This window comes from Daphnia pulicaria, chromosome 1, assembly GCF_021234035.1.
Source record: "Daphnia pulicaria isolate SC F1-1A chromosome 1, SC_F0-13Bv2, whole genome shotgun sequence".
Lineage (NCBI taxonomy): Eukaryota > Metazoa > Arthropoda > Branchiopoda > Diplostraca > Daphniidae > Daphnia > Daphnia pulicaria.
The window spans coordinates 32,291,221-32,313,390 of NC_060913.1; the positions used below are offsets into that span (position 1 = coordinate 32,291,221).

A 22,170-nucleotide genomic window follows, 5' to 3' on the forward strand; every position below is an offset into this window, starting at 1 on the left:
TTGCCTGTGAACGACTCCTCCTTCTTACTTCTATCTTCAATTTTTTGCTTGAAGCAAGGCTATCAAAAAAAAATTAAAAAAAAAGCAATTTTACGCAAGAAAAAAGAAAAGTAAATGACAAATTAGAGTTTCGGACCCCCCTGCGATTTTGAACAAAGACATTTCAGATTTTTCGATCTAGATACGTGCGGGCTGTGCTAAATGACGTTTCAAGATTTATTACAATTACATATCTGGTGCTGATATGCTGGTGTCGTTTTTCTCGTTTATTTATCTCTTAGTAAGGAATTACATCATTACTGTAAAATACAGGGGGCGAGTTCCATGGAAAAACTGATGATTTCTCGAACACAAAAGCCGTAAGGGCGAATATCGTCATCATTGGGCGAGATCCAATATTCGCCTACTTTCGTCACAGCTTTGTCAACTTTTATAACAGTTTCGGGGTTGACTCGATTTTGCACGACGAGTTTAAAGGTTTTCCCATTGAAAGGTACATCCTTAGCGTATTTGAATGCGACCTTGATATCGGGGGTCGAGTAAATTCCTTTGCCGTGCCAGAAACGCTCTCCTTGACTCAACTTGTATCCTTCTTCTCCGATACTGAGACCGTTGTTCAAAGATGTTCCGTGGTAGGACACTGCCACATGTGTTTTTGAAAAAATTTGATTGCCTTTTAATCGGAATCAAATTAATATGCAAGTTAATCAATTTCTAATGTAGGCTATATACCTTGGCCCGTGATAACAGTAATGACGTAATTTGCATGAAGATCAATGTTTTTCATGAAACTTGTCCACTTCCAATCTACAATCTGTAGCTCTGTAGCGAGTCTATAGCTCTGTTCTTACAAAATTACAAAAAAAAAATACTCAAACACTTGGAGACACAGATTTACAATTAATTCTTTTCTTAACAAGATTTGACCCCCGAAAAGTTGAGGAAATACTTGAAACACTTGCGAGACACAGAATCTCTTTATTTTGAAATTAATTTTCTTGGTTGAACCGCACAAAAAAAATTGCGTGCTTTTCCTCTCTTGTTCTTGCCTTTATCCGCTCCTGCTTTTTCTTTAATTCTTCTTTTTTTTATGACACCAGCGTAGCGTCAAGTTTCTCCACTGACGTCGTGTGGGATGGGGGGGGGGGGGGTTATCAAGGTTAATAGGGCCACCTTGCAGGCCAACTGGAAGGACGTGTTCTCTTCCAGGATGCCGTTGACCAGATGTGGCGTCAAAACTTCTATAAATTTAATCGCGTCAAACCAACTCCAGAATCAATATCCTCTTTATCGTTTCTCATCATTATGAGAACAAAATCATCCAATCCATGTTCGACTGAGTATTCTGGTACGAAAGAAAGATGATGAGAAAACTTGATATTTAAGGAATTTATTTTTTATTTATTAAATATACCTTCATAATGACTTATCCTGGCAAGTTTCTTCCCTCGTCTTAATTCTTCCCATAGATTTCCTGCCAAATTATTGATTTCATCGTACACTTTGTTAGGGTATCGAATCCTAAAAATTAATCATTATTACAAAAGCAGTCCTAAATTTCCATTACAATAGAATAGACTACTTACTTTCCAACAAATTCCATGTTCATAAGGTTATCGGACAACTTCAGAAGCTTGCGTCTCTCCCTTTTCTCTTAATTTCTTTCAATTAATGCTCTCCTCAGATTCCATTGTAGATCTGGCTCGTATGGTTTTCTGAAAGATAAAAATTTTACCAAAAAAATCCTTCATCAAAATCATCCATCAGTTTACCTGATATCCTCAATGGGTGGAGGCTGTTCCATTTTACAATTTAGCTAGAAAACAAACCAGTTGATATGATAAAGATAACAGGTTTCACACGAATTTAAAAAGGGTTTTTAAAATTCTGAACGAACAGCTTTACCTAGATGAACCTGTTTCTGATGAAGCTGATTTGCTTTTTATTTGACGATTTTTCTCAAAAACTAACCAGTAGATTTGATAAAGAAAACACGGTTTAAGGTTTTTTTTAAAATTCTGAATGAACCGCTTTATGAATCTTTTTTGCTGATTGGCTCTTTGCAAATTAAAAAGTTGAATGGCAATGTTGCTCCTTACGCGTCACGTATTAAGTTCCAAGATGTTCGATTGATCAATTCATATTTTGATTCATTTCATGGAAACAAGTTCATATTTTGGTTGGCACCATCCAGTTGTCCATTTTGGGTTTGGGACGACGTGGGACTGGGAGTGGACTGCGTTAAAATCAGTCTAGTATTCAGATTACTAGAATTTATGCAAACATGGACTCGTTTAAATTTCAGAAATTGTGATGATTGACGGCGATTTGATGTCAGTAGGTAAAATAGATCTAGAAAATGCCAAAAACAACAAACAAAATGCCTCCTCAATAGGAAATGGTGACTGTATATTTAGTATCAGAATCGCAAGGAGGAACAAAGCTTGCTGACCAAAAAAAAATAAAGATTGATGATGTAAATGTAACAGTTTGCAAACAGGGGTGCAGGGTTTGAAATTGTGTAACGTAACCACCTGATTTATTTCCTTTAGAAGTAACAATAGCTATGCATAGTTTATGCAGTGTTTCAAGTAAGTATTACCCTTGATAAAAATGTATTTCCCGATTTCACAAAATCTTCTTGTTTCCAGCTCAGGTTATTAACTTAACAACTATGATGAGTTCAACTGTACTGAATGTCAAGTCATTGCTGCCGAGTTTCAAGTGGTACTCACAAAGAGTATGTCAACTCCACAATTCTGTACCACACGAAAAAGAAGATCTCATTCTTTGAAGAGGTTATAGCTCAAGCCAAGTTGATGCAGAACATTAAATCGACCCAGCAGCGCTTGACACATGAGAAATGATCAGTTGAAGGTCTTGACTCCAGCTATCATTGCAACATGCAGACATTTGGTATTAATGGACTCCCACCTTCTAGAAAGTCTAGATAACCTCATTGGTGCACCATCTGTAAGTTTAATTTTCATATTCCTTAGTTAGATTTGTATTGTTAATTCCTTTTATGGTAAAGGGGATAACATTCTTTGTATGTGTATGGAGAAATAATTGATCCGATTTTTGTGACTCACCACGTCTCCGATTCTAAAAAAAATATATAATCGTCTGTAAATCTCCACCAACGTAAAAAATTTGTCAAGCAATTGATGAAAAGTTTTTACTGAGTTTTATCTTGTACTTTGCGTGCTGATTTGTTTGTTGTGAAATTTATTTGAATGAATTTTATTAGAGCTTGCCATCATTTTTGTAAAGAAAATAAGACTGAAAATTTTAAAGAAAAAGAACAAAATGCAATCAGTAGCGGTAGTATAGACAAAGAAAATTGCGTATTCATAATCTATTGAGAATCCAACCGAATCCAACTATCAAAAGTGTACAATTAATTATACCTCACTAACTTTGCTTGATGGTTCCTCATTGCTCATTAGTTCCAGCATTTGTAACTTGTTTATGTGCGGGTGCGCCTCTGCGTAGATTGTTGTTCACGTAACGAAACGATAAGTTCCAAAAGAAAAGCTATAAAAGAAAGGTTCACTCCAACTGCAATGGTGATGAATGCACCGGTCAAAAGACTTTTGAAGACAAATTCTTTTTCTCGGTATTTTTCCAATTTGGGGTTTTCCGTTACATTGTGGGAGCGTTGGGCTGTGAATCTGCATTTAAAACCCTGTTTTTTTTCTAGCACTCGTTGCAGAGCAAAAATACTTCCCATTCACTGAGCTTAGAATTTGCCCGGATTAATCATGAACCCCCTTACGGTTTTCCTTTTCGAATGACAGTGGAAAAGCTGATTGAACTTTTAGCTGGTAAAGCAGGTCTTATGGAAGGCCAGTTTCACTACGGCACTGTGTTTGGTGGATCCAAGGTTCAACCACGTTAATTATTTACCGGTATTTTTCGTTTTATGTCATGTCTTTAACCTTTTTTTTAGGTCCAAGATGTGAGTGAAGAATTGATGAATCACCGATTAACAAGGTGATCGGACAACTTTAGGAGCTTACGTCTTTCCATTTTCTCTTCATTTCTTTCAATAAATGCCCTTATCAGATTCCATTGTACATATGGCTCGTAAATTTTTCTGAAAGATAAAAAATAAAAAATATTAAAAATCATTAATCAGTTTACCTGATATCCTCAATGGGTGTAGGCTACTCCATTTCCTACCAACTTCTTACAAACATTTACAATTCTTACCAAAACTTTAAAATCTAACCCGAAAAAAAAAACAGTTGATATGCTAAAAATAAAACTGTTTTACACGCTTTAAAGTTTTTTTTTATTCTGAATGAACCGCTTTATGAATCTGTTTTTCTAATTGGCTCGTTGCAATTGTTTTTGATGACAAAAGCAGTTCTAAATTTCCATTACAATAGAATACTTACTGCTGTCCAACAAATTCCATTTACACATTTTTCCACTTATTGATCCAGTAGTCGGAAGTCTTCCACTCCGGGATAAATAAAATTCCAGTTGTTTTCGATGTTTTTAGTTTCCTTGTGACTTTGATTAGCTCTCGTATTGGCGGGCAAATCCAGGCCACCTCCTCGTTCCGCGAAAACGCGTCAATGCCAGTTGTTCTCTTACAGCAAAAGTTTGAAAAAAAAAATCTTCCATATTCGGTATTGCTGTCGGATGCGAGCAGGTCGATTTTTAATTTGAATTTGCGATTGCTCATTAGGAACGTTTCGTCTATTTGCCAGTCATCCGTATCTGCTGTTTTCGAGCCGTTATCTGCTAATTTGATGCGTGGGTCTTCGCGTAAGAAGTGGATTGGAATTATTCTCAGGTTAAGTTTCTTGCATAGGACCATAACTTGGAAAACTTCTTTTTGAATGTGATTCTTTCCTGACCCCTTCGTTAAAAAATTTGTTAAATTTTGCCTGTCGTTGAGCCAGTAAATGTTGGTGGCTTTGTTGATGGTTGCGCCTGAGTGCTGGAAGTATTGCAGTGTTTTTGTTTAAAAAGAAAGTTTATATCCTTTGATCGAATATGCACATGTGACAAATCCAGAAGCATCAGCTGCCCAAATCTTGTCACCTTGTGTTCGTGCGTGGTTTGACACAAAACTTGTTTTCATAAAGTGGTTCTGTGGTCCGATTATTAACAAAACAGATATGTCTGCTGCAGATGATCGAATTAAGCAATTGTCAAATTCGGAAAAGTTGTCTACAAAGAAAATGAGTCCGTTTAGTGACTTAGTGCTCATTGTTAGATGGGTGCGCAGGGTGCCCCATTCACTTTCTTGTACAACTGCATCCAGTTCTATGCGAGTGGCTCTTGACGTCATGACTATGATGACTACCGGTCTCTGATATTATGACTAATGGTCCTATTGCTAGTTTTGTTGCGACCATTTATTAAAGAGTTCCGGCTAATTCATTTTCCATAATTGGCTTTGGTCCATGGGCGATCGTCTCCAGAACTTGCTGGGTGATATGTTGTTTTTTAGCCTCACTAATACGTACAGTCATATTGTCAGTGTCAATAATGAAACCAAGATATTCTTTGCATTGGCTGGCGTTACCTTCTTGGTCAGATTGTTGCTGTTCAATAATCCACCCAGACATCTTTAGAACGTCATAAACTATAGTGCGTTCCTTTTCGGCTTGGCATTTTGTGTCAGACGTAATTCTTCCATCGTAAAAAAAAATTGAATGTCTGATAGCATTGTTGTTGACGATTTCCATCCATTCCATTTTACCTTCATTTCTTTTGATAAATGCCTTTCTCAGATTCCATTGTACATCTGGTTCATATATTTTTCTGATAGATAAACATTTTACAAAAACAATCGTTCATCAAAATAATCAATAAGTTTACCTGATACCTTCAATGGGTGGAGGCTGCTCCATTTTACAATTTAACTACAAAACAAACCAGTTGATATGATAAAGATAACATGATTTCACACGATTTTAAGGGTTTTTAAATTCTGAATGAACCACTTTAGCTAGATGAATCTGTTTGGCTGATTGGCTCTTTGCAATTGCAAATTAAAAAGTTAAATGGAAATGTTACTCCTTACGCGTCACTATCAAGTTCCAAGATGGTAGATTTTTGAGTTTCCAAACTTTCGATGGCGAAAATCGACCATACGAAATGGACAGTATATGTAGAATAAATGGATCGTCTCGGTTTATAGAATGTAAATCCACTTTATTATTTTGCCATTCAAACCAGTTTAAATGTAAAAGCCGAACTTAATTATTTAGGGGCTAGTTCATGTGAAATGTCACGCTCAATGAAAAATATTTAGAGTCTAGTTTAGAAAATTTTATCTAGATTCCTAGATCTTTCCCAGTTCAAAATTTGTTATATTGTTGATTATGTTTTTAACCTCAAAACCCATTGGTTAAAACTACACTGGTTTTTGTGTTGGAAAAGCTTGCCATCTTTAGATCTTTGGAACAATTACACATTTTTTCTGAGGTATTGCATAGTCTCTCCTAACTTCTTTCATTTTGAATGTCACGGCAAAAGTATCCGCAGGGAGAAGAATTGCAAACCTCTTCATTGAATCTGGCAAAGCCGACGTCTCATGGCTACGACAGTGTATTACAACGAACCCGGAGTTAGGTTAGGAATTTCGAAGCGCTACTTTATTCAAAGAAGTTAAAGGACGAGGCAGTTGAAGAAGCAATTGGACTAGTGAAGATTTTAGATGCCGAATTGGGAAACATTATTAAATAGTAACAACGATCATATTGTTATGACGACTCTTATTTTACTACGATAAAGATTCTTCGCTAATTTGGTTCAAGACAAAATTTTAGTTTTTAATGGTATTTAAAAAAATAAGTTTTTTCAAGATGTAAAAACAGTGATTGATAAATCAATAATTAAAATAAACACTTTGTGGTTTTATGGGCCTTGTAATGCAGGAAAGAGTTTGATTGTCAATAGCATTGTAGAATCTGCTAGATTCTATTGTAATATTATGGATTTTGACGAAAGAACTTATTTTCCTTTAAACGATGCGCCCGGTAAAAGAGTTGTATTGACTAATGAACCAGATATTGTAGAATGGAAAATTGAACTTATTAAAAATATTATGGAAGGGCAAGATGTTTCAATTAACGTAAAAAATCAAAGGGGAATAACTTTGCCACGTACACCACTAGTGTTTTGTTTAAAAAAAACATTATATGATTTTTGTATGCAAGAAGCTACAGCTATTTTGAATTGATTAATTGTAAGAAAAAAATTACGTCTCCTTCTTTGTCTAAAATTCTTTGATAATGAGCTATTAGATAAAAAAAATTACTAAATTTTGTAATTTTCCATATAAACCTTAAAAGCGAAATGTTTTCCATAAATGAAAATGTAAATACAGGGCTACTTTCCAATTTAGAATTAACTAGTAAACCTTTTAATGCAGTACATTTATCTGTCAAACTATCTTGTGAATTGTGTAAACTTTCTGAGAAAATTATTCGGCTGTATGATTCTGTTGGTGATGTAAGTGAATGTATATCTTGCGGTTTTCCAACACAATATGTATTTTGTACACAATGCATAGATCAAATACACAATTAGGCTGATGAACCATACCTTATTAATGATTCCAATATTTCACTCACTAAACAACATTACCAACAGGAATAGATTTAGTTTCTAATTTATTTAAGGAACTCTTCTCAATATATTGTCCAACACCTGTTACCCATCCAGCTCTACCTTCGGAATATTCTCAAAGTCCATAACCACCAAATGGACATACTGTAGAATCTACGATGTAATTTCAAATTTCACCAAGTGCAAGTGGTGCGTTATGGCTAACGGTATATTTTGGACGAAGTAAAATCCAATTAAAACGTATCCCTAATAGCTACATCACACTAAACAGCTAAAAATTACTTTTACCATCATACAGCGGCAACGGAGGAACATGAATCATAGCACAATGAGAAGACGTATTGGAATCTGCGATCGATGGATTTGCCAATGAACTTTTGTATGGAGCAGAATTTGTTAAACCAAATTTAGATGAAGGGTCCAAGGTGAAGTAACTGTATCTACTGCACTCAATCGATGGATCGATGGATCGAGTTGATTGGGAACCTAAATACGCTACATGGTCTACTTTACAAGGCCCTTCTAGACAGGATGTATTTAGATTCACCTGAGCAGAGAGAAATTTATAAAACTTACAAAACCTTTGCAGATGCAGATAAAGCTGCTAAACAATTTATTACACAACAAACTTTAGAACCCGGTAGAAAGCGTGAAAATGATTCAAGAACGGATGATAGAGAGGAAGAATATCAAGAAAAAAAGCCTAAAGTGGAACAATACGTAGGAAAAAAAAGATGCAGATGAAGTAATGCGTCAGCCAAATGAACCCGCAAGTCCAGACACAGCAAGACGTGTCGAAGAAGCTCTCGCTGGAAAGAAAGAAATTGGCCGATCAAAAGAAGTGAAACAAGAAGAAGTAGTAGTGAAAACAATTGTTAAAGAAGGTGGAACTGAAATACAAGATCCAGAAATAATTCCACCAAGCAGAAGAGTTCGCTGATACATCTTTTGTAGGTTTAAGTTACTCTACATTAAAACAAGTTTAGGAATTAAATAGAGAACTTCGTAAACATCAATAAAATAGATTGACGATCCCAATATTTCTTTATATCTTCCATGTCATACCATCCTGGTAAGATCCCTATTGACATTTATTTCTAGAAATGCATGATGCCATGATCATACAAATCATCAAATGAAATTAATGGATCTTGTCTAGATCGTTGCAATAAATTAGATCCATCTTTATTTATAAATGCATCCTTAAATTCAGTTTTATATTGCTTTAGTACACTAGGAATAACAGCTTTAGTCCGAGGAGTTTTACTACCAAAAGCATCCTTCAGGCTAAATATTCATTTTATAAACTGTACCTTGTTTTTCGTTGTATGTTTTTCCAGACCATCAATTATCGGCATTTGCTTTTGACCAATTATCTAGCATTATATCAAATTCTTGGCCATCATTATTTTGTAAAGAAGTTGGTCTGTTGACATGCATTTAATCTTGACATTGACAAATGTAGTCTAACATTGCCGTTGGTACGTAATCCATTGAATTTTGTGGACAACAGAAGTTATAACCGGGTAATGTGTATCCAGGATCTTTCTTTCTGGTATTAGGGCACGTATTTTTTAAATTTGTTTTTCATGTCTAGTTCTTTCACCCAATTTTTGAAATCGGCTCTTCTTGGAGTATTTTTAAAAGCATCACCGTATTTTGTTTTTATAAATTCAAAAACCAGTTAATATCAGATGGTGAATAACCTCTATCAAAATATACGTTTTTTGCTATGTTAGTAAGTATAAACATAAAATTCTTGCCAAAAAGGCAGTCTTGTTTCAGATTTCCATATACCAGTTTGTATTTTCCTTCGGGAATGTAAAAGAATGGGGCATTTTAGGTATTAAATCTGGGTATTCTTGTCCTTCGTTGGGCACCCCAACTATTTCTGTCTGCATAAAATAATACAAGAATTTTGTTCAATATTATGGAATGTGACCTTTTGTCTCCCCTATAACCCTCCATTGTATCTTAAGGTCAACGTAACGGTTGAGAAGAGGGATAAATCTCTTTCTTTGTGTGATTTTTTATTGACCTTCTTTTACTCTTAACATCTATACAATAATTGCTCTTAACATCTGTCGAGCTCTTAACATCTAAATATATATATAAATGATAAACTCTTAAAATCTATGGAGCTCATAGCATCTAGGGTAAAAACGCTATAAATGGGACACAGGACGACAAAACGCGAATTGGGACAAAAACGACGATTTTTTCTTCAAGTAAATTATTTAAAAAATTAAGGCTTTATAGCAAAATCTAATTAACTAATTTAAAACTATAGGGCGTGATACGCAAATGAACAAAAAGCATCTTATAATACTTAGGATTAAAAGATAAATCGTAAAATGAAATTTCACAATTTTCCTTACGGCCAGGAAATTTGTGGTCTGTGTTGGCTGTAAGAAAAAAATCACGCCTTAAGGAATATCTAGATTAAAAGTGCACTAACCCTATAAATAATTATATTAGAATGTATAGATTAAAAAGTTTTGCAAAATCAAGTGAGATTTTGTCAATATTTTTGAACATTTTTAGAGATTTTTCATTACCAGGAAACTGGAAGAAAAATGCGAATGTTGGGACAACAGACGCTAATTGGTACAATAAATTTTAAAAAATATACATCAATCGACGCAGAATTTCAAGCCGAATCGATTGATGATGTACAAGGTTATAGATTTTATTGCATTGGTCAAGCATTTTGTGTCAAAACATATTTCAGTGTCTTAAGGATCGAGTCTGATCGGATCCAATAAAATTGTCATTCCTTTTTCTTGTACCTGTTCCCGTTTTTAAATAATATTTTAAGAGCGAATGGGGTGTCAGTCATTTCCGTGAAAATATTAGAATTTTTTGTTAACATTTCACTTTGTTATTGCTTGCCCCTGTTTCTCATAGTACCGTATCTTATGTCCCAAACTATAGCCCCAAATTATTTTATTGAAAATATTATTTTAATCTTAACTTTTTCATGAATCCCGTACATCTTGATCAAATATTTAGAATCCAGTTTAAAAATGCAAATATAACGAAAAACAGATCACAATTTCGATAAAATAGTCGCAGTTTTGCTGCCATAAGGTGCTATGATGCTATATGGGACAGCCGAATGGATGACTGCTGTGTCCATACTATTACCGCGCAGACTTCATTATCAACTAATTATCAGTGGCTTCGCGGTTAAACGCTAGATATGCGATATTCACGGATATTCACATGGTCTAGTGTACCAATCCCAAGCCGTTTATTCAAATATTTTATTCCCAATTTAATTCATATTTTTAAAAAAAATTTGATAACCGTCCATCGTCAAATGCATTTTTCTTAAAAAAAAAGTTATTTTTCGAAAAAAAATCTTTCTTGTTCCAAAGGTTTGATGCTTCAACCTTCGTTTTGCAATCTACAGCATTATCCACTATACCACCAGGACCATTCCATGGATTTTAAATTTTTTTTGTCGCGATGCCTTGCCAATTCCTTTGAAAAAAATACTGTGTGTTTTCAGTCATGATTATATTAACAAGCGATCTCCCACTCAACAGGACCGAAATACCCACTTTTTGGTGGAGGTACTTTTCGGATCGTAATCCAGAAAAGGACTCTAAAAATCCGGACTATGTTTATTCTGTTCAGAATCGCGAGGCGATTCCAACGGAATAAAGTCCGGATTTTTATCTTTTCCCGTTCACGAGATAATCGGAATTGAAAATCGTGAAATATCACAAAAATCCAAAGTTTCCCCCTCCGACTACATCGCTTTTAGCCGTATATTCGGCTTCTACAAAAAAACTAATACGGCATCCAAAATAATCACGTGATCTCAATAAAAAGTTTATCCGTGACGTAATACACTAAATTCTACATAAAAAATTAAATTTTCTCTTGTGAACTGAGGGAATAATTACATTTGTCCCATATTATGACCCGTGTCCATCATGACCCCGTTCTCCCCTAATTCGTGAGTCATGACGGAGACAAATTAAGAAAAGGTGCATTAAGCCTTGACCAAAGTAAAAATGTACATACGCAAAGTAAAATGCAATAGCCGTCGCTAGATGGGGTTATTAACACTGTCAGGGCAATAGCCCTCTGTTGCCCTGTCCGCCTGTCGGACCGGCATGGCAATAGGTCTGGCCATTATTTGTATCTGAAGACTCAGCATTTGATCAGGTATCAGCATTACCAGATTGTACACAGAGAGAAAAGGTACTGAGCATTAATGCCCAATATCCTACACGAGGTTTCGGTTGCACAAGGATGCTTTTAAAGATTGGATAGACATTTTCATCTTCTATGACTTGGTATATCAACCAGAAAAGATTCAGTGTCAGTTGAGGGGGGCAATCCATAACTTTGACTTGTACCCGAACATTTGTACCAACATGAACATTGCTACGCGACTGCCAAGTGAGTTCCGGTCGGTTCCGGGTTTTGGCAATGTTACGAGAGCTCGCATGTGAGCCATGATTATTTTAGCTGGTTGGCCAAAACGTTTCTTCATTAGAGCAACTGCTACTGTGTAGTTGTCATTACTCGGTACCAGTTCGAGTAGAAGAGCTTTAGCTTCGCCAGACAGACAAGAATTCAAAAGTTGAATTTGGTAGCGTTTGAGTATTTGGTTTTCTGGTGTACCTCTACTTCAAAAACATCCCAAAAGGCGTTCGACATGAGAAAAGACCTCGTAATTTCCTCTAACCATCAAAATTTCCTCAATCTAACCCATCTCCAAGTGGAGCAGATGCTGCTACACTTGGAGATTTCTACGTTCCGCTTTTTTACGAGCCGCCTCCTGAGTATAAAATTCGAAACTTTTCACAATTTCCAATTGGAATAATTTCTGCGACAATTCCATGTGCGCATGGAGATTTGCATCCATTTTGGTGTCCGAGCTTGTTCTCTCCACATGAACAACTGAAAAGAAATCAAAAATTGTTATGTAGTCAAAAACTTTGTTACTACATAAAAAAAAATTTTTGTTACTACATACCGTCTGGTATATCTAGAGAACACCTAAAGATGGTGCGGTTAACGCGTCGCCATGACGTTGCGCACGTTGACATGCGAATGTTTTTTTCTGTCAATAACTGTACAATTCTTGATTTCGAGTTCCCGTAGTCCCATCCGCCCAGACAATTTCCCCTTTCCCAATCCAAAGCAAATTTTGCAAAGAGATATCTCGGCCCGAGTCTGCATAAAAATAGAAATGGATATTTGTAATAATGTAGATAACGAATATATTTTAAGAAACTTACGTTCCGTCCTCGGACATGTATCCCAGACGTACAAGCTTCTTCAGAAGTAGAGTTGCACACATTGTGCGTCCGGTTGATAGTTGATCGCATTCCACTGAGATCTCCAATTCCGGCAAACCTAAAAAAAATTAATATTAGAATATTGGAAGGAATAGTTTTGTAATATAAATTACCAGAGATTGTGAGCGTCACACGATGGATTTCTCCATCGTGTGTCGTAGAATATTTTGGAGAAATGTTCAGATGGCGATTTAGGAAAACATACACTCGCTCCTTGACATTTCCTCCATCAAGGCGCGGTAGCAGCATCGGTGGAGGATCCGGAATAACTTCCTGTTCAGGAGGAGGATTTGGGGCATACTCCACAGCTGGCAATCGCGGAAATTGTAAGACCAAATCTAGCAGTTCTTGAGTTACTAAAGAAGTAGGGAAGCCCTCCAAAGGAACATCCCAAGTTTCCCTACATATCGGACATTTAAACTAAAAAAAAAAATAATTTTAAAAGGAGAAAAAAACCAAATAATTTAGTTCTTACTAGCTCATGCCATCGTAAATCTGCCAGAAGGTTTGTGATACACCCCACGCAAAAAATGTGTTGGCATGGAAGACACTTTGGGGTGATAAATTTTTCAAAACAGATAGGACAGGTAGTCAATTCTTCCAAAACTGCAAAGATCGCCTCCATCTTTAAAAACACGGCCTATAGTAAACAAAAAAAACCACATTGCATCAATAAACGATTACACCTAAATCGCCCGTTGTCAAACATAAAAAAATTTAACAGTAGCACATTAGCCGCTGCTTGTGGCGGCCAGAAAAATTGAATTTCAAATTTCAAAAAATCAAGTAAAAAAGGCGCCTGCGAAGATGACTGTCTGCTAGGTCGTTCATCACAAGATATATAATATAAGAATATTCTCCCCTCCTTTCTAGTCATGTGGCATTTTGAGCTATTCACCTACGAGAGGAATGCGGGCTCACCTCAGTATGTGCGCAGATATAATCGGACTGGAAACGTTCCAGCGTGGAATGACACATTATCTCAACGACAAGTAAATGTTTCTATCGACAAAAAAATGCTGATTCATGATCGCTTCAAATAATCGACTGTGATTGCGACAGTGCGTATGACAATGCAGGTCAAGACAACCAGTGGGCTGCCCTTCAAACTCAGGCGGATTCAGAAAATGTAATCCTCCCTGCGACGGTCAAGGAGATCATGGACACTTGGACCTTCAAAATGGGCTTCCAATATGTAACTGTGATCCGCAACTACCAAATGGGCGGCGCTGTCGTGATTCAGGTTTGATTTAACGGGATAGATAATACGCTGCCTTAATTAGTATTAGAAGGGGAGAGAGACGGGAAAAGTCAATGACCCTGAAACAATCAAAGAAATTTCAATCCCGTTTTGTCATAACCGGTTCCTGCTGCGGAAGAGCAATGACACCACCGACCAACTGCTAACATTATTGTGGATTCACATGATTGTAGATGCCAAATGCCAACGTCACTTGTCACGTTGCGAGTCGGTCATCCCATTAATCGTGAAAAAAATCACGAAAATCGGTTACGAATACGAGACAGATTTCACTTATTCTGCCTTGTCCGCTGAAGAGAGAAACCCCGACTTGTCAGATATTATTAGTTTCCTATCGAATGTTTCAAACTGGCATCCGCTTGTCGTTTCGAACTTATTTAGGATACACTGAATTACTCGACAGAGTCCAGCAAGACGGAAAGCACAACATCAACGGCGTGTACAACAGTTTCACTCTGCTCAACTTGGCCATTCTCTTTGCTAAAACTGAAACGGTTCAACATCTTCTGGGGCAAATGAAAGCTGATCCCACTAGACGCGACGAAAAAGGAAGGAACGCACTTCACATGGCGGCCAAATTCAACAGAGAAAAGAAAATAATAGATTTATTATTAAACAAAATTCCCATTGACCAATGCGACGCAACAGGAACGACCGCCCTCCACCACGCAATCATGACATCCAACACCGAAATCGTTGAATATCTGTTGGATAACGGCGCAGATCCAAAAAAACAGGACCAGATTGGCCGTTGGCCACTTTATGTGGCGGCATTCTACGCCACAGACACGAAGATCATCGATCTATTACTTGATAAAAAGGAAATAATTGACGTTAACGATTGCGACAAATTTGGCGTTACCGCCCTCCATAATGCCGCCATGGCATCAAATAGCAAAATGGCTCGTCATCTATTGGCAAATGGCGCAAATATAAACTGCCGTGACAAGAACGGTCTTACTCCATTTCACGTGGCTGTAATATTTGCAAAGGACATGGAAATGATCGACTTGTTTCTAAACAACGAAAAGGTTAATCTACATTATTGTGACAAACTTGGGCAAAATGTTATCGCCTACGCACAGAAAAACGCTTACGGAATACGAGAAAAAATTATTGAGCGGGTGAAAGAAATTGACGACGGAGTAATCAAAGAATATTATTTACTGAAACTGGCCAAGTCTGAAATGCATACCCCAATCTGGAAAATTCTCATTAACAATTTACACGGTTACTTTAGTAATAATACTTTCACTTTTCAGACTTCCAATCCGTCAGAGCTATTCTACGTCCCTTATGCTGACCTCAAACCAGGAAAAGGCAGCGAAATATCCGAATCTGTCTTGATATGTTACATTGCCAACAAAGCAAGTAGGAAACATCGCAACTTTGCTCAATCCGAAATGCCTGGAAGCATACAACTTTTAAGCGACATCGATCACGATTCCCAAATAACAGAAATTCAAATTTACAATCGAAGCAAAAATAATTCAACGACGCATTTGACAAGAGCTTTTTTTTTCGTTTTTAAAACGACTAGCAAAAAGGACGGAGAACATCGGTGGTCCTTGGAGAGGAACGTGAATTACGTTGTCCTTCATTCGTTCAATTCAAATTTGTGTTTTCCAGTCTACTGGGAAATGAAAAATAAGTTGGAAATAGATTAAGAGCTTCAACCCTCGTTCAAATTAAAATCCAGAAATTTTCACATGAATCTGTTAATTTTTTTAGTGTTTACCGATTGTAAAAATGCCTAACGGAGGTCCTGTCACACAAAAAACCTTACATCTGATGGTAAATTGACAATCCTGGGTTCTCGTTAAAAAAACGAGAACCCAGGGATGTTTCCGTTGAAATCAGGTAGGTTGAGTTTTGGATGATGACTTGAATGTGTGGCAGTGGTCACGTTGATGGTTGGAGTGATTGTAGCTGCTGGAGGATTGGGATTGGCAGCTGCTGCTACTTCTGTGGCTTTTTCATCCATAAGCTTCTTCAGAGTAAATTCTTCTGCGTCACGAGCGTCGTACGCTGCCGTATTGACCACACCAGCACTGTCCATTTCATCCTCCACGTCAGCCGCGGCCAACAGTTCAACGATTTCGGTATCGAGCGCTTCAACTACCTTGATCTTGTCGTGAAGATCTCCCAACTTATTGTTCAGCTCGTGAATTTTTTGGTCTCTATCCATTGCAGCATCGGGGATGATGTCGGAAATTTTGGCGATGAGTCGAGTAAATGCACCGCGATTGCCGCAATGTTTGGACGTTAGGGAAGCCACGCTCGCCATTTTTGTCAAATGAAATGTTGAACGTCAGAGATGATGATGCTAGCTTGTCAGCTACTAGCGATGAAAACCAAGCTTGGTAACCAGAGAAAGAGTTGGGCCAAGCGTGGCCACGATGTTAATGATTTCACAGCTGTGAAAGATGAGATAAAAGCCAGTCGACTATTCACTTGAAAGGCGAAATAAAGGAGAGTAGAGAGTGAGAGTGACCAAGTCTGGCCACAAGGATACTGTGAGCTTTGGAGATTCATTATGATATATGAGAAGATACAACTATCGAGATGATTGAATAGTGAATAGCAGTATGATTGTATTGACGATTGGCTTAATACATAGAGAGCTCCCTGAACTACCGACCGAATGACTCTTTCGAGTTGTCAACCATGCATTTCAAGAAACACGAATGAGATTTAAGCTTCGTCTTCATACGCCAACTGAAGAACGTCTTCGTCTTCATGCGCCAACTGAAGAACGTGTTCGTCTTCTCTCGGTGATACGGTCTGAATAGCGTTTTGAAATTGAAAATTTCCCGCTGCCTGTTAAGCCAAAACCTCACTGGTGGCAGTAGCTGAGGGGGTATTCTGCGATGAAGATCTTGAATAATGTTGAAAATTCCCACTGCTTGCCGTATGCGTTCCTCCAGTGATTTCTGTTTAATCGCTTGAGGTTGAACAGCTTGAGGTTCAGCGACTTGAGGATTGACAACTTGAGGTTCAGCAACTTGAGGTTCAATGGCTGCTCGAACTTGTGCGTTGGCTTCTCGCCGAAGATTTTTATTTTGCTTGTACACAGCAGCCTGTATTGCCGGTCTGATCCCACTGCTTCTCTTTCTTGGCATAGAGATAAAAGCAAGGATCGATGATGAAAAAAGATGGACGTTGAGGCTCAAAGTTGAGTGATGTGAATCGAGATGAATCCTCAAAAATAAGAACCATCCGATGATAAATGAACATACACGAGGTCAATCCCAGGTTTTCTCGGCCGCACGAGTCTTGAGAAAGACTTAGAAACCAGATAGACCACGAGACCAACTCCACGTAGAGAAAGAGAGATAGAATGATTGCCGACAACGCTTGGCCAAAAATCCTGGTTACGGCACCAGATTTCGTAAAAATCTAGAGTTTAGAGACACAACTCCGAGATGTGCTTTTGTTCAAAATAAGAGATGAAACACTTTAAAGAATATGGTCCTATTGTTATGTATTTTAAGGTGAATTCGCTAGGTTTGTACAATCTGAAAATGAGAGCTCAGAATTGTGCGCCTGTTCGAAGTCGAAAACGAGGGTGCGAACTGAACCATTAAGGCGGGAGGGGGAGAAGAAGGGGATGAGAAAGGAATGTGGTGTAAACAAAAGACGATAGGGTAAAAAGCCGGAGCCTAGAAAGAAGATTAGCAAAATGAAAGATTTTCCGACAGATTTTTTTTCTTGAGAGGAATAGTTGGGTTTCAAAGTTCTAATCTATTGCCCACGGAATCCAGGAACCAATAGATTTTTTTTTCTTCTTGCCGTTTAAGGCTTTTTTGCGCGTTTTTTGTTTCTTTACCATTTTATGCTATGGCAAGTTTTTATTTCGATTTGTAGCACCTCCACTCAGCACCTTGCGCACCTTGCTATTTTCCAGCGCTAAAAGCTATTCAAAAAAGCAATGCTTACATCTAGAGGAGGAGAACTCTCTATTCGATCTTTTTTAATGCCAGAAAAATGATAGATAATTTTTTTCTTTTCCAGTTAATCAGGGACCATTGCCGGAAGAAAACCCTGAGCCGGCTGCGTTGTCTGAAGATTTTGAGATAGTGGAAGTTCCATCAGTGAAGGAAGGGGAACGTGTGGTTGAAGAAGGTGAATGTATGGATGAAGAAGGTGAACATTTGGATGAAGAAATATAACGTTTGGATGAAGAAGGTGGGGATGAAGTTGCCGGCAACTTGATCTATACAGACGCTAATAATATTCAAGAAAGGCAGTTCCCATTAAAGAAATTATAGAGTTTGACATTATTGGAAGTTCAGCTGCAACGACAAAACCATTCAAAGGGGAATTTGGTAAGAAAATCGGATTTTTAACGATTTTTAACGCTCTTCTGCTCTTTGAAGCTTCTATTTTGAATACTTGATCCACAGTTGACAGGATGTCGATCCCTTGATGATAGGCTGGGCACTTGATGATTCCTAGACGTTGCCTATTATCAACAGACTGAGATCCGGCCGGCTGTTGATCAAACATACATGCAAGGACATGTCAATTGCCATAACGACCCATGCAACGTCCGTTGATTTGTTGTTAATAGCTGTTTGGATTTTCTGTCATTTTGTAATAATAATTATTTTGCTTTACGTAGGCTTTATCATTCTCGAGGAAATCTACATCAGAAGACCAGGAAATATTCATCATCGGTCTTCTGGAATACATATTTAAACACCGGCTGGTGAAGATGATAATTTTTTCTCGAAACGTGAGAAGCCAAAAAAATCCCATCACATTTTCGCCGTTGTACGACGTAATCAAAAGTAAGAAATTTTACTAGGGTTATTGTTGTATGCTACGTTTTAAGTGCAATAAGCATCACCTGAACCTTTAACCTTCAACCTCAACCCACCACCTTACTTTTTTCCAGCGCTATTTTTTTAAGCTGGATTCGTTAAGTTCTCCCTTCATTAGAGGTCAGCATGGCTTTTGGGAAACCAAAAAAAAAACGCTGTAAAATAGCAATGTGCTGGATTGAGGTTGATGTGCTGCGATGAGGTTTAGGCTACTTATGACACCAAAAATGTGCCATATTTTTGGGCCTCGGTAAATAATGGACACGTAATCACAAACTACAACACCCTTGCCAAGAGGGCCCAAAGTTGTTTTCAAATATTTCGTAGGCCTACATTTAACACATATTTTATTGCAATTTTTTTAATAGCTGCAGGCCTACATCTAACTCACGTTTTATTGCAATCGTTTTAATAGGAGCAGCAATGTTAAAATTCGGGAACAACCAATTTTTGGACAAAGCCATCAGAAAATGGATAAAGCTCCACCGATAAGTCAGAAGGGTGAAAGCAAAGACGCAACTGAGGGAGGCCATCCAAATAATGTCACATGTAAAAAAAATTGTCTTGCCTCTACATGGAAATATCCCCTTTCCCTTCGCTCCTACGTTAAGTTTCACCCCGTTTCCTTAACCTGTGGTGTTACTTCATATGTAAACTTGAAAATATTCCGCTGATACGTGACGTATAAATAAACTAAGAAATATCTGAAGAAGCTTTTCAGCAATCAAAATTCCGATTCCTTGCGATCGCGAGTTTCGTAATAGGTTACATCGTTTGTCGAGAATATTGACGCTGTTTCAATCTTTTGTATTGTAAGACGGAATACAGTTAGAATAAGTAATTAAAAGGGAGAGAGAAACTGAGAGAGAGAGAGAGAAGTCAATCTGCCGTGATTCGGACGAGGCGACGTCTGAAAAGAGAGGGCTAGAGAGAGAGAGGCCTGCAACCTACCTCGGCGGAGCCAAGGTCAGTTCTAGAGATTTCTAGAACAAAGAGGGGGCGTTTAGAAAAAAGGGGGTGAGAGAGGATAGCAAAATGAGGTGGGTGCGACGTTGCAACATAAACTTGAGAGGGAAATGGATGTTTCCGACATCGTTTCAGGGGGATTTGTTCTCCTTTTCTGTTCGATTTCAAAACCTTAAATTCATTGGTTTGCAGATGTTGTTGGCAAAATATAAAGCACCTTGGGAGCCTTTGTGATTTTGAGAGCGCTCGTTCGTTTAAATTCTAAAAGACAGCCAGAGATATAGGACCAGTCGAAATAGACCAGAACGAAATAGGCCCGGATAATACGACCGGATGAAAAAGGACCCTACAAAATAGTCCCAGTTACTTACCATGTTATCCTTCTATAGGGCTGTTCAACATCTTTTTTAGCATTTGTATCCATCGCGGCAACGCAGTAGTCGTTGGAATTTATCATCTGCTAGAAAGCCTCAGGCATTTTGTGCCTCGCTTTGTCTCAAAATTTTTAATTCTACATTTCGCTAGATTTGATATAGCCAACAATCGGACAAGACCAATTCAGATGGCCGAATAAGATAAACGAAATTGTACAATCACTATCTTCGTCTTTATAGCATGGAGCGTAAGGAACGCCCATGGAAAATCTTCCAAGACCGTTTCGGAGCATATTACAACGAATGTCTTCGTGGTTGAATTGAATTGAATTCATTTTGTCTGTAAATTCAAATAACGACATTTCCATCAGCGGTGAGAAACTCCCGCCATTGTTTGATGAATTGCCCGATTTAGAAGAAGATGCTGTGAGTTCACCACAAGACCTAACAAGCCATGCTTGAAGCCCTTAAAGAAAAAATAGTCACCAAATATTGCGGGAAAAAGATGATATCACCCGCTGTGGTCCGTATCGAGATAAATCGCCATGACGGAATGAAACCTTCTGTGAAGATTCGTTATATCTCGTGCCTACTTGGAACATATCCGCTCCCACCTGGATACCGTCGCGTGTATAACCAACAATCCAGAAGTTAGTGAACAGGATTTAATTTACGGGGAAGATCATAAATTGCAGCAACGCGATAAGTCAGACTTCGAAAATTTGGAGCAACACAATTAATACAAAAAAGCCAAAAAAAGAAAACAAAAAAAACACAACAATTTCACTTTCACCCTCTTAGGGGAGACTGGAGTAACGCGGGACAGTTCTCGTTTTTCTCCCACATCTGCCAATTAAATCGTCCTATTTTTTTTTTACAATTTATGTATTTCATATGTAAAGGTACCCCCCCTCCCATATTTTTTTATTTAATTTGACAGTAAACTGTTAACCCGTAGTAGACGGCTAAAGTTTTCAAAAATTTGTAAGAGGAGCCTATTTTGAGGGTTAAGTGAGGACACTAGGGTGGGTAGGGTGGGACGTTTGCTTTATAAGCCCAAAACTTGTTAAAAATAAAAAAATCGAAATCGTGTTTCCCTACATCGATTCTATAGCGCTCTTTGGGATCTGTTTTCTTTAGCCGTTTTATCTGGCAACGCAGCATGGTTGGGCATATTTTTAGCGCGAGAACGGGGAGAAGAGGGAGAATGGGACGAATGGGGGAGAAGAGGAAACGTGGGTTTCCTTTTTTTCGTACGCCCTCCTCCCTCCCATTCGTCCCATTCGTCCCATTCTCCCAGAAAACAGATCCTAAAGAGCCCTATATGTCCGTAAAAAAAATTCTGAATTTTTCCCTTGACGGCCCACCTCCGACAAGGAAGAGTGGGCCTGCTGGATCTACAGGCAAAGATACGAAAAATCTCCCAACGACGGTTAGGGTAGAATGGGGTTATTTGGACCGTTTTTTTTCGTGTAGGGCCTTTCCTTATCATCCGATTTATAAAATAAATGTTTTATTGTATTTGTCTCACATTTTTATATCTCCAGTATTTTTTATTTTATTTCAGCGTCGTTAGTTTACTCGCTACCGATTTTTAAAGTTGCGGAAAAAAGTGGGCGTGGAAAAATTCGAGTTTTATATGGGACAGGGCGAAACCCTCTAAATTTAGCACTAAAATATTGTTATAAATTAATTTAAAAATATCATGCGATTATATTTGCCGCCTAGTATTTGTTTTTCACTATGTTTTTAGGTTTATTGTATGTTAAAAATTATTTGTTTAAAAATTAATTTTTTTTCAGCGTTGCCACTGAGCTAAGCTCCGC

The 22,170-nt window shown here is 37.7% G+C and overlaps 1 protein-coding gene and 1 long non-coding RNA gene across 2 annotated transcripts; both read left to right on the forward strand.

Annotated features, from left to right (window-relative positions):
* Positions 1-13,826: 13,826 nt before the first annotated feature.
* On the forward strand, positions 13,827-15,845 carry LOC124321839. Its single transcript, XM_046784252.1, has 4 exons — positions 13,827-13,909; positions 13,980-14,160; positions 14,297-14,504; positions 14,560-15,845. Exons 1-4 carry the CDS (start codon positions 13,827-13,829, stop codon positions 15,843-15,845), a joined length of 1,758 nt encoding a protein of 585 aa, XP_046640208.1.
* A 1,763-nt stretch (positions 15,846-17,608) lies between these two features.
* Positions 17,609-19,939, forward strand: LOC124317950. The gene is made up of 3 exons (XR_006912416.1): positions 17,609-18,506; positions 18,803-18,971; positions 19,420-19,939. It is a non-coding gene; the product is annotated as an uncharacterized LOC124317950 (long non-coding RNA).
* The last annotated feature ends 2,231 nt before the right edge of the window (positions 19,940-22,170 follow it).

Bases quoted from the DNA above. Each gene is read 5' to 3' on its own strand.
- LOC124321839 (XM_046784252.1), top strand. From the start codon at position 13,827: ATGCGGGCTCACCTCAGTATGTGCGCAGATATAATCGGACTGGAAACG. The intron at 13,910-13,979 runs GTAAATGTTTCT...TGATTGCGACAG, and splicing joins ACACATTATCTCAACGACAA to TGCGTATGACAATGCAGGTC. The intron at 14,505-14,559 runs GTTTCCTATCGA...GAACTTATTTAG, and splicing joins CGACTTGTCAGATATTATTA to GATACACTGAATTACTCGAC.